At 42.9% G+C, this 12,503-nt stretch overlaps 1 protein-coding gene across 3 annotated transcripts in view; it reads right to left on the bottom strand.

Moving 5' to 3' along the window:
* LOC146204954 (ecotropic viral integration site 5 ortholog-like) overlaps window positions 1-12,503 on the bottom strand; it is a 235,032-nt gene continuing 222,529 nt past the window's right edge. For 2 of the 3 annotated variants that reach the window (XM_084589640.1, XM_084589638.1), the window contains one exon: window positions 1-5,381. In XM_084589640.1, the coding sequence (XP_084445766.1) occupies window positions 5,115-5,381 (267 nt within the window). In that variant the 3' untranslated portion in view covers window positions 1-5,114. The remainder of the gene's footprint in view (window positions 5,382-12,503) is intronic. The other variant, XR_014704094.1, reaches the window with a different exon arrangement.

The raw sequence follows: 12,503 nt of genomic DNA, 5'->3' as shown, positions 1-12,503 counted from the left end.
TATATTGCAGCAGTGCTTTATTTTCTTTTTTTTTTATATTTTTCAACAAAGGCCAGGGTAAACAGGTATGGAACAAACTCTAGTGGTAACACAGTAGGAAACAAGAGGAAATGACAGCACACATATTTTTGCAGGGGTCATCAGCACACTATTAGTGTCTACTTAATCCTACATACACATGACGGGAATGCAACATCAACTTGTACATAAAAAAAGGTGTCCAGCATCAGGCGCTTGTCATACCCGAATACTAAACATACACAGAAGCATACTGTTGTACTGTGCAACTGAAATAGTGCTAGAGCCCCCCAAAAAAACATGTGCCAGCCACATCCAAGAGTATATAGAATCACTCTTTCTGATTGGCGCTGCAGGACATCACTGTACAGCTCACTTCATAAGCTTGCAACAATCCACTTTGGAGTAAAAAATCATGAAACAAGCAGACCCTTGCAATACCTAGTCCCTCAGAAGCCCTCTGGAACATAGAATAAATAATAAACGGCATATATATATCTCTTTATTTACAAAAATATACAAATAAAAGTTAACACAGATCAGTATGTTTAGGCATTGTAATAGCTTGTACCCAAGAACCCTACGCTTAATACAAAAGCTACAACAAGGAATCAGATTTATTCAAAAACATCAAGAATGCAAAATTTTCTCATTTTGAATAAGAAAATGTGTATGCCAATCCAATATGCTGTAAACATAAAGCCCACAGTTATCCTTATAATTTGAACAGTGTGTATCTGTTGCAAAAACAATGCATTTGTCATATATTATACATTAAGTAGTCCATTTTAATACAATATCATGTCTTAAGGAAACAATACAAGAAAATAAGAGGTCACAGTGTTATATACAAAAAATATTGCTTATCTTGCAAAAGAGGTTTGATCCGTCAATAGATGTTCAAGTGTTACTGAAATAAAAAAAAAAAGTGCAAAAGTGCAAATTCCCAATAACGCAGTGAAACCTGCTAAATTTACATTTATCTTACAGCATGTACAAAAAGATTAAGTATGCACTTTTTTGTATCACGAAATGTTTCTTCTAGAGAACTGGCCTTGAAGAGTATCATTTTCTTGGACATAATTTGAGTCATGATTTGGTGAAGGAACACAGCATATACTTAAACAATTTCTATTATGACCATGAATCATGTACCATGAGTCTTAGCCACATTTGTATGCATCAAGACTTTCAACATTCAAACTCCTGGCGAGGAACAATCCAGCTTACCTGTCAATCATTGTAGCAGGACTTTGAGTGTGTTAAATTGGTAACAGTTAAGCTCATACCTTCCATACCTTTGCATGCACCAGATAAAGAATACCTATGAACTAATAGCCTAACCTTTAACTGAAAAAATGCACACCAAAAAAGAAAACAACACTAGTAACAGCCTAACGGTTACAATTCAGTAGATACTACATTTAGGCTAATGCAATAAACACAGAGAGCTTTCTTTTTTTTTTTTCAGCCCTTTATCAAGTAAAAATTTAGAGGCACAAAAATATATTTTTTTTTAAATGCCATCACTAAACCCTTGTCCAAATAGAGCCGCATCCTGGAATGCCACAATTTACTTTAAATGTAAAGGAGGCTTAAGAACAAACAGTTCACTCACATTAATATAGCTACAGGGGAAAACAAAACTAGTGTTTCATTTCACTAAATGAAACGCAAGGGTGCAGCCCAGCAAGAGCTGCAACAATCCAGCCATGCATCACATCACTATCACAAAGCGTACAATAAAATAATTACTATGCATGTACCTTAGTTTCTACAAAGGACAACGACAATGGAGAAGAGCAACTGGCACGCTTCGACATAGTGCTGCATTTCTAAGGGTAAAAGAAAGACATCACTGAGGGGAAATAGGAATGCTGAAAATGAGTGCTGGGTTAGTGTGCTGCATATTAAAAAAAAAAAAAAAAAAAGTGACATAAAGCTGGCTTTCTGTAAGAGCCTCACTCCAGAGTTCTTAAGCGTGTTCATTAAGCTTGCCAAGTTGCTACCACAATGCCTAAGCAATCCTCTACGTGCTTAAGCAATGCTTCTAGAAAAAGAAAATACTGAGGGCACTCAGCACCTGGTACTCCACTAGTAATGCACTACTAAACATTAAACACCGACACAGCATTCTACAGTTCACACTTCCCTAATTTACAGCCAAAAAGCATGCCAGTGATATCACTCCACCAAAACTGGTGCAAGATAAGTCGGATGTACAAGGTTCAACCATTTTTGTGCCAGTGATGATGCCCAAGATGGCAGCTCTGCACCTAAATTGCCTGGTGATTACTCAACCAAAGTTCATACTTGGACAGCTTACAATGTTTACGGCCTGCCCTCAGTGAGTGTAAAAAGTGCATCTTTACTTATATGGCATAAAATGGCTTTCTTCTGAAGTACAAAAACAGCATGCATAAAGCATTAGAAATACGCCCCTCATACAGTTGAATGAGACGGCATGAGTAAAAGCCGAGTCATGCAGCCAAAGTATTCAATTCTCCATTAAAGCCTGTGCTGAATGAGCTTGGACAGTTTAATGATGGTTTTGATAGAGATACGACCCATTCATGAAAATGCCGCAGCCCAGGAGACTACCATCCCACAGTAATGCAGACGATGACAGCACCAGCACCAAAGTTCATCGAGGTACTTCAAACACATTTTTGGCATGCAAACATAACAAGTTACCAACTGAATGCACACAGCTACATAATACAAGGCTGACAACAGTATTATTTTTTTCAATCATAAACATTAATATTTCAAAATATACCACTAATCAAATACTAAGAACACGTTTTCGTAAATGTTTTTAAGAATGCTTGAACTTTCCCCCAGACGACATAAAACTACCATACTTTAACCAGGTGTAATACAACCAAAATTTACAATACTAATGGCAATGATGACCCTACTACTTCTGCCACTAGTACGCCTTGCACACCAATATGCCACTGATGGTCAATACAGACAATACTGATGCCAACAAACTACTAACAATATTTTACCACATGTATTATATGGTATGAAGCAGATTACAACCGCTCTCTCACAAATGTCAATCATTCTTGATGCTGGTCAAACTCGCAACAGATGTGTGCTGAAATTTCATAACGCCAAATTGAAGTGTGTTCAGCGATCAATAAAATGGCCTATGGAATAATGTTTACAGTTGGCCACACGAGGAGTCCGTACTGTGTTTTGCAACTGTTAGTAACGCTACCAGAAGTCAGTATAAGGAAGCCTAACATGCAGCAAATATCACTGCTCACAGCTAAGATGTAGGCATGTACTTGTGCTTCATGCAGTGTCAGCTATGACCAAGTACAGATACACCAAGCAGTTGCAAAGACAGGGAAATCCACTTTTGTCACTGTAGGCCTGCTCAGATTAACTCTCACTTATCGTCAAAAACCTAGAAGCAATAATTTTGCAAACTAAACAATATCCAAGGCTCCTGCTTCTGGCCCTGCTGCTCCTCTTCTCCACTGCACCTATCCCATCACCTCCGTGTCAAATCAGATGATATGATAAAGGAAGTGTTCACTGCAACTGCATACTGGTTCCAAACATCGAAATAGCCGATACTGCATAAAGTGAGCCGCATGCTGAAGTGCTGTCTACAAATGCGACATACTGAAATTTTACTTAAAGCAATGCTACTAAATCATAAATATATGATATAAATATACTGCAGTATTTCACCATAAAAAGATGTCCAGGAGATTGATCTAGCAAGGAATGAAGCTACATATTGCAGCACTAAACTGTAGAATCCCCACTGATACAAAAAAGTGCCAAAGGCCTCTCAAAACAGTAGCTAAGCTTTGTGTAAACAATCATTTCTCCTGTTCAACGATAGCATAGGCTTTCGCTCAAAGTGAGTACCATGTCCAAAGAGGGAAATACTCAAGCAACCCATGCGCATGTCTACAACTCATGCTGCCAACTGGCCTCATGAGCTATGGATACAGCAGTACATACTGAGCATGCAGCCTACTAGCAGTGCCCAGGAAAAGGTTAAGCCTTGAGCAATAATAGGAGTAATATAATTTTAAATACTTCTGCAAAAATGAGACAGTTTGCTAATCAGCTAATCTTACAAAGTAAACTTAAGTTTTTGCATCTTGCATTGTTTACCAAGCCAGTAAAACAAACATCTGAAAATTGCCAATGTCTTACCTTCTGCTAAACAGAAACAAAAGCACAGGCCATCACTCACATTCAAGATATGCAAATTCATCTTATCTGTCAACAAAATTTGGCAAGCTATTCAGATGCACTAATAAATGCTTTTCAAAAATCAGTGAAGAATAAAAAATTTAGCTATTCAGTTCATTGAAGTGAACTGTAATTAAAGCTAAAAAGCTTCACATTAAATCAATTGCATTTCCGGAAGCCCTAAAAGCAGCTGAATGCACAGTACCTGTTGTAATTAGAATGACAAAAGTAGAATCATACAGAAGTTATAAAGGCTGGCAGTTGAACCAGGCACAATATTTTTGTTTAGACAGTTAAGTGCTTCAGGGCATATTTCTTATTTTTTTTACTTTTATTCAAAATAATCTGTTGCAACTTTTTTGCACTATGGCATTAAGTCCACAGCATGAAGCCGCAGGAGTGCACATGCATGAAACAAGCACCTTTTTACTTTACCCATTTTCTTCCAGTCCTTTAACAAAGATACATCAAAACAGACCTTTGGCATTCACACTACCTCTACTTTGCAGTGATGACACTGTCCATAACAATGAATGCTGATTATCCAACGTCACCTACCCCAGCTTTAATTTTCAAATTATGTAAAATAGGGGATAGCCCTAGCAACAAGTGAAGATACTGGTTATTTCTGCTTCACTATATTTCTCAGTGGCATCAAATACAGTGTACAATGATTGTACCAGTGAATCAAAACTTTCTTTTGTAAGCAAAGTAAAGACAAGCCTTCTGCAGGAAATATGTCACTCTCAGTGTGTGATAGCATCCCAAGCAATCAACAACACCCTCCCCCACAAGCTCCCAAGCTTTGTTATGCATATCACAAGTGGAAACCCTGACTTCAGGGTGCGGCATACAGATAAAAAGTAACACTAGAGCTCCCCGTTGGACAGCTTGGGTTGCTTCGCTGGGTGCTGGCTAACCGACAGTTCCAGTCCTAGCTGAAGCAGTTGCTCAGTGACGCTGTCTTCCACAAGACTGGTGCTGCGACTGAGCCCACCAACCAGAGTGAGTGGCGGTGAGCTACTCAATGGGCCTGACGCTGAGGCCACTCCAACCTTCTGAGTATCCGGCTGCCGCAGCCTGGCCACTGCCAGCGCAGAGCTCAAGCGCTTGTTCATTATCTGCAGCTGCATGACCTGCACAAGGGAGCAAAGGGCATGCAAGGAATACAGATGACTCCTCTTGCAAGTGTACACAAAAGTGGGCACATCACACACGATGCACACGAAACCCAAGAGACCAGGGCCCCTCTGGGGCACTTGCAGCCTCAGAGCCTTTTCCACATAAAATTCACCGAGTGAGATGCCGTGCAAAAACGGGAAAAAAGTGCACATACAACAATATAGCATGAAACTATAGTTAATTTGGAGAAATTCAGTGTCATCTTTTGGTTCATACAGGCAGCCGAGCTCGCATATGCAAAGGGTGCCAAAGATGAGGTGACAATGGCAACAACTGAGACTCATGGCCACCACAGCACTAGCGATGTCAGTGTCCATCTGAAATGCAAAGGTGCCATATTCATTACTATGAACACCGGTCGTGAAGGCACGATTGTATGTTCTTAGTGTCGTGCTCCACTCTACCATTTGCTGCTTCATGTACCTCGCATGTACATCACAGACTGCGATGTAGGCATGCTTTAAGTTATTGCAAAGCCTAAATTCTTTACATCAATTTCATTGCATGTGCACAATGTGTCTTTTTGGTATGGCATGGTATGGTATGGTATGTGTGAGAGCAGGGTGCAGGCTGTTGATGTGCTGACTATCCTACAGGACGCATTTGTTGGTACAACCAACAGCATGCATGCACTGCACCCATTGGTAGAATTATTCACCTCTGGGTAATTCACCACTGAGTTAATCTGGACATTTTTCTGCTCCCATGAAATCTGAATCAATGGTGTTTTATTGTAATAACTACTTCAAACTGAAAGTAGATCTCTTGGAGTGCGTAAATAATGGCATACAGTCGAACCCAGATATATCGAACTCGAAGGGGATCGCGAAATAGTTCGATATATCGATAATTCGATATACAGAAATCGGCTTGTGACGGCACTTACTATGCGAAAAAACGATACCATATTTGTCGCGTAATAAACCCACTCGCATAATGAACCCACCCTCCACTTTTGCACCCGAGAATTTGGAAAAAAAAAAAAAAAAAGTGAAGGCCAGCTCGCTCACATGCAAGCTATTAAGTGATCTCAGCGACGAGCGGCAGCGACAGAGCGAAAAATTTCAAACTTGTTGAACTGCGTCCCTCTCGCCGCTCGAGCCACCGCGGCAGCTCAAAACAAGGTTTCTGTGTCGCCGTGGCAGAAATCGCGAGCGTTTTCGCTTGCATGTCGATGGCGCGCGTCACTCCGTTTCGGTGGTCTCATCCAGAGCTAATTTCTTGGCAGCGTGCCAAGATGCTGCGCAGCGATAACGTCCGGGCGCGTTTATCTTTTGAGAGCTCCTGGGGTGGCGGGGAGCGAACTTGGCAGAGTGCCCGTGATGGCTTGATTGCACAAGCCATGCCGCGCTTGGGGGCGGGCGTCATGATCGCAGCAGCTGACCGTGTGCTTTCGTTGATTCATACATGCAGAATAAACGACTCCTGCAAAAAAAAAAAAAAAAAAAAAAAAAAAACCCGCCGCTGCCTAACGTTTGAATAGCACAACGATAAGAAAGGATGACTCAAAAAAAAAAAAAAAGAGAGAAAGCTGCCGCGCAGGCGCCATAGCCACGTAAGCCGCCACGCGCTGAGGGTTTGCAACACACGCTGGAGAAAGCGTCCGACACGTCTGTCTGAAAACGGGCTGAGCTGGCTTGGCGCATGTGTAGCGCGTGCTGAAGGAGAGAGATAGCTCGGCAAAAGAATGGGCCCACCCATGCTTGCAAACATCATGTGTTGGCGCGCGGGAAACGATAACTGCAGATGCGCGCGCCTTTGGGGAATGGGCGCGGCGCTGCCCAGACCAGCCATCGCCGAACTGTTCCTTCTCATTCCTTCCGCGCATGGTTTGAAAACGTCACGCGGCAAACGGCCATGGGTGATGCGATCGTCTTTGGGGAAGGCACACTTTCCAGTGCGTGGTGCGGAGTTCAATATATCGAACGACCGGTGAAATTAAGTTCGATATATGACGCGGCTTTCCTATACTTTTACATGGGATTTTCAAGGGGATATTCAGTGAGTTCGATATAACCAAAATTCGATATATCCGGGTTCGATATAACCGGGTTCGACTGTATTATGTTCAAAAGTTTTTGGGAACTCCGAAATAATGCGATACCCGAGTCACATGTGATCTATGCTTTGAAAACACAGTAAGAGAACAGCGCCAGAGACATGTGGCATGCTCTTTATCCTACACAATGCACTGGCTCCGAAAGCCAGCAGTACTGCCTTCCGAGCCTTTGAAAGCAACTTTCTGCAAAACGTCTGTGATTCATTGTTGCAGGATGTTTTGAAATTATATGGTTCCTCTCTGGACTAGCTGGCATTTGCCATAGCCAAGTGTGCTAAAACTTAAGGCTGCATTTATTTACCCTTCCTGATCCCAACTTTTTCACTAAGTCAACATGCCTGCCTTATCAAGATGTCTGGTACCTTTTTATTTTGAAGAATAAAAATCCGAGTCAATTTTGAAGAATCAGAGCCAAAATGAAACGTAGATCAGTTCAATTCATTACCGTAAAATAGATATGCCCCTACAGAGCCAAACAAAGCATTAACTTCAAAAATATAAATAGCTATCCTAAAGTGGAAATATGCATTCCTTTCTCACAATGTGTATGAGTACCACATTTTTTTTTCCCTCTGTGACACATGCATAAGGTTGCCACCACACAACCCTAACCATGGATCAAACATTTTCGACAGTACCAATGCAACACGCAGGACCTTCAAAGGTGGCTTTTCCTGGCAGCTTTTCCCACTGTTTGGCATGCACTGGATGCTTCATAGAGCCAACGCTTGAAAGCACATTCGAGCTGTACTGCTATGCTTCAAAGTTCATTTCATAATGTGAGAAAACTGTGGCTTCCTCTTCCTAACTATCCTAATACAAGAACTACCAGGCATTTTTCATAACATTTTAAAGTGTTATACTGACTGTGCTAAGCCAGCATCAATATTTCTTAAATGCAACAGCCTTGATGGTCAATGCCAGGGCACTTCAGGCATAAGTGCAGGCTTTGTGGCTGAGTTGTGGAGTAGGTGCACAGTGGAAGACTATACAAATCGGACATCAAGCATCAGAGGCAAAGTGAATGTAATGTATGGAGAAACCAACCAGAAGTGCGGTCGAAGGGAACTATGAAGCGGCTGCGCTGCTGTTAGCCCAATGCCTCATGGTGCACAAAAGAGAGCACTGTATACCTCGGCATTGATATAGACACCGGACAAGAAAGGTAAAATGCAGGCTAGCTAGAGTGTCTTGTGGGAGAAGGACTACAGTGGTATGACACTGAGACTACAAAAAGGTGAAGGTTGCGTTTACATAAATGTTTAGTGGCAAGATGCCATAAGATTGCTCATGACATTAACGGGTCATTTCAGCTCGCCTTTCAGGGTATGATACGATAACAGCCTATGGCTCTCTAGGGTGCTTCCACACTGAGAAATCAAATGAAGGGACGCAGTTCATACTCCCAAGCCCACTTTTGAAAAATGAAGACTTCTGAAGCCACAAAGTTGCTTTGCACCTGGAAGCGAGTTCAGCATTGAGATAAGAAACAACACGTGATTTGTACAGCTTGCATGCCATTTGTTGTGACAGTGGCGTAAATCAGATCACAGAGGTTCTGGTGGCCGCTGCATGTCAACGCCATTGTGCGTCCAGTAAAGAGGATGCGAAATGCTGGCACACTTTACTATTCACTTAATTACAACTTCCATGACTGTCACCTCTATAATTATATAAATACTCATTAGCATACAGTAGTAAGATCAGTAATGCTACTGGTAAAAAGCAATTTAGAGCACTTTTTGAGCGAAGCAACACCAATTGACTGATTTAAGGGGTTTAATGTCCCAAAGTGACTCGGGCTATGAAAGGCACCATAGTGGAGGGCTCCACGAATTTCGACCACTGGGGTTCTTTAACGTGCACTGACATCCCACAGCACACGGGCTCCTTGCTTTTTGCCTCCATCAAAAAGTGGCAGCCACAGCTGGGGTTCAATCCCACATCCTTGCGCACAGCAGTCAAGCGCCCTAACCATTGCACCGCCACGGCGGGGTGAACACGAATTTAAGAGCAACACGGAGCACATCAATTTCAAATCTAAAACATCTCGGAGCAATAAACATTGAAATAAAAGCATTGTGAAGCTCTGGAGAGCGAGTTTCAAAATCTCTTATGACTGACAAACAATTCTGGAAAAGTTAGCATGTAATGCAGTGTTACATAATTAAGTCCATTATTATAAGCATAGATTTGCACCTGACAGTCTTCAATTGTAAATTTTGTGCTGCACAATTAAAAAGAACACATTACAAAAAAAAAAAAAAAAGAGAAATGTCTTACAATGTTTACAGGAAGAGCCCATACATACTTATATGCTCGCGAGCAGAATAGCTCAAATGTAAGTGTGGCTCTCCACTTTGCAAAGCTTGGACTTTTTAACTCCCTCTTAAAACTTTTTTCCTTATTTATGGGTGGATCTGACTGAAACTTGCACCATTAATGTACTTTTGCATGCTGATTTCAAATATCTGATTAGTTTTCTTGTAGATGAAATAGCTTTCAAAATAATCCCTAATTCATGTTCTTCGTTTGGAGGTGAGTTAATTACTAAACACTTTATGGCATGAGGAGAATAGCCCTGCCAGAGTGATCTAGAAGGATCATAGAGTGCCGCTAGTCATGAATTAACGTGGTAGAAGAATTTGAACCAAAGTTACAAGAAGTCAAACTTTTATGAATAAAAGCCCAGGTTGGCACCTAAGATTGATAATTAATTCGGTAAATGTTGCCGCATAATAACTGTACATATTTTTGTCCTACGGCACTGTCGAAGGTTTTCTCTTTCTAACAAGACAAGAATGAGAGCTATAGCACAAATAGACTAAGAGATATCTCTCCTCCAAAATTGCAGCACCCTCAAAATTGCAGTTTTGAGAAAACGAGGAAAAACACTTCACAGCATGTAGGTGTAAATTATGTCAATGATTGATATGTCAACAAGATCAGAAACAGGTGGAAAGTGATCTGAAGCGAAAATTAATGGCCTATGCCAATTTGAGCCAAAGTTACACAATAGGAAACGCTTGAAAGGAAAATTCCATTTGGGTACCGAATACAACATAACCTTCTCAGCAAATTTTCTTTTGTCGTCACTGCATTTACCTTGGTTTCATGAGACTCGCAGGATTCCCTTTCTAGAAAAAAAATTTTTATAGCAAGAACAGGACCAGAGATATTGATCTTTAAAAAATGCAACACTACCAAAATTGGGGGATTGTCGGAAGCACTCAAGCCTCACGGCATTTAATCAGGAAGGGCAACCCCAAAGGTTGGTTGGTTGGTTGGTTCATAGGAAGGGAAAGGCGCAGTATCTGTCACACTTGCTCTGTGGACACCTGAACCGCGCCGTAAGGGAAGGGAGGAAGGTGGGAGTGAAAGTGGATAGAGAGAAAGGGGGGCCGTAGTGGAGGGCTACGGAGTAATTTCGACCACCTGGGGATCTTTAACGTGCGCTGACATCGCACAGCACACGGACGCCACTTCGTTTCGCCTCCATCGAAACGCAGCCGCCGAGGCCGGGATTCGATCCCGGGAACTCCGGCACAGTAGTCGGGCGTCTTACCACTGCACCACCCCGGCGGGGCAACCCCAAAGACCTCATGCTATTAAAATGCACCAGGAGCATAGTCGGGGTGCATGCTGTCGCGGTGTTTTCTTTTTTCTGTTTTAGCAACGCCAAGCGAAGCCGCCCGCTTCTTTGCAGAACGTACGCTACGGTGCAAGTCCTTTTCTTCAGCTCTCCTGGACCCAGTTGCTGTCACATTTGTACTGCATTCTTGCAGAATTGCTGCTGCTGTATGCTTGCAGCCGGCATTGAAGCGCAGCACAGCTTCTGCTGTGGCTGCTTCCACAGCAAACAGTGATGAGTGCCGCTCTTTGTGGATCAAGGTCCAGATGACCGAGTGGAAGCTTTCGTTCGAGTTCTGGGTCTTCCCCCGAATGCACCTCTGCAGCAGGCTCTTCTCTGATAAACGACTATAAACAGGCAAAAGAGCATCAGCCACATCTCTTGGCAGACTGTAATTGTGCTTTGGTGCAGGCTCCTCTTTTGCCTTTGCAGCGTTGTGGCGGCACCATGACTTCTCACCGGTAGGACACAAACTGTGTTTGGGGCAGTCATCAGTAGATGTGATGTGGTAATATGTCGCCATCACAGCTCGCTGCATGGCATCCACATCACCTACATTTGATCGAAGCGCTCGGCCATAATATATTGCCAGCTTGTCAACTAGATCAGCTGTCAGCCTTCCTCTGCCACCAAGACTTTGCTTCCCTGCACCCTTGTGTCTCTGCAAGAGGTTGCGCAAAGCTGCTCCCATACGCTTGTGCACGTGATTTATGCAGTCCTCTTTGACTATTTCAATGTAGCCATAGATTGCAGCATCTTTAAGAGCACTGAACGTGCGACTGTCCCCATCGCATAGCATGGTTGTGTAGCGCATGTTGTGGCGCTGCAGAGATCTTTCAAACAGAATTTTGCCAGCCTCTACTTCCATTTGACCAGCCTTGGAGTTGGTGTTTTTTTGGCACTGGTGGCGTGATTTCCAAAGTTCGTAGCCGTCAGTGTTTGGCTTGGGACCAATTTCGCAGCCCAGACAAAAGTTTGACAACACCACATAATCAAGCACGTAACCAGTGAAGAGTTCCACCACGGCACCGACGCCTATATGTGATGAGTGTCCGCGCGTCATCCATGTGCCGTCGTAGCACACGGCAATGTTCCCCCTATGCCCAAAACACAAGTCATCGTAGACCTTCGCCACTGCCTGCGCGGCTTGTGCCATAGCGGTCGTGGCGGCTCGGGTAGCAGCGGGTTGCAGCGTGTTCTTGGTAATTAAACGCACGCATCCACGACACGTTTTGCACTGCACGGCATCCAGAAGGATATTCACAATGCTGAGGTCAATTACCGCATAGGAGGCTGTTCCGTCCGCATCTGACTCTGCGGACGCACCACTTGCATCGGCGAACAGCGCGGTCTTTCGTGCCGTCGCCGGCGTCGATACCAGTCTAT

Source organism: Amblyomma maculatum, chromosome 1 (assembly GCF_055883805.1).
Source record: "Amblyomma maculatum isolate TAMU_Amacu chromosome 1, ASM5588380v1, whole genome shotgun sequence".
Lineage (NCBI taxonomy): Eukaryota > Metazoa > Arthropoda > Arachnida > Ixodida > Ixodidae > Amblyomma > Amblyomma maculatum.
Note: the sequence above shows the minus strand (reverse complement) of the source record. Positions and strands in the feature narration are given on the sequence as shown.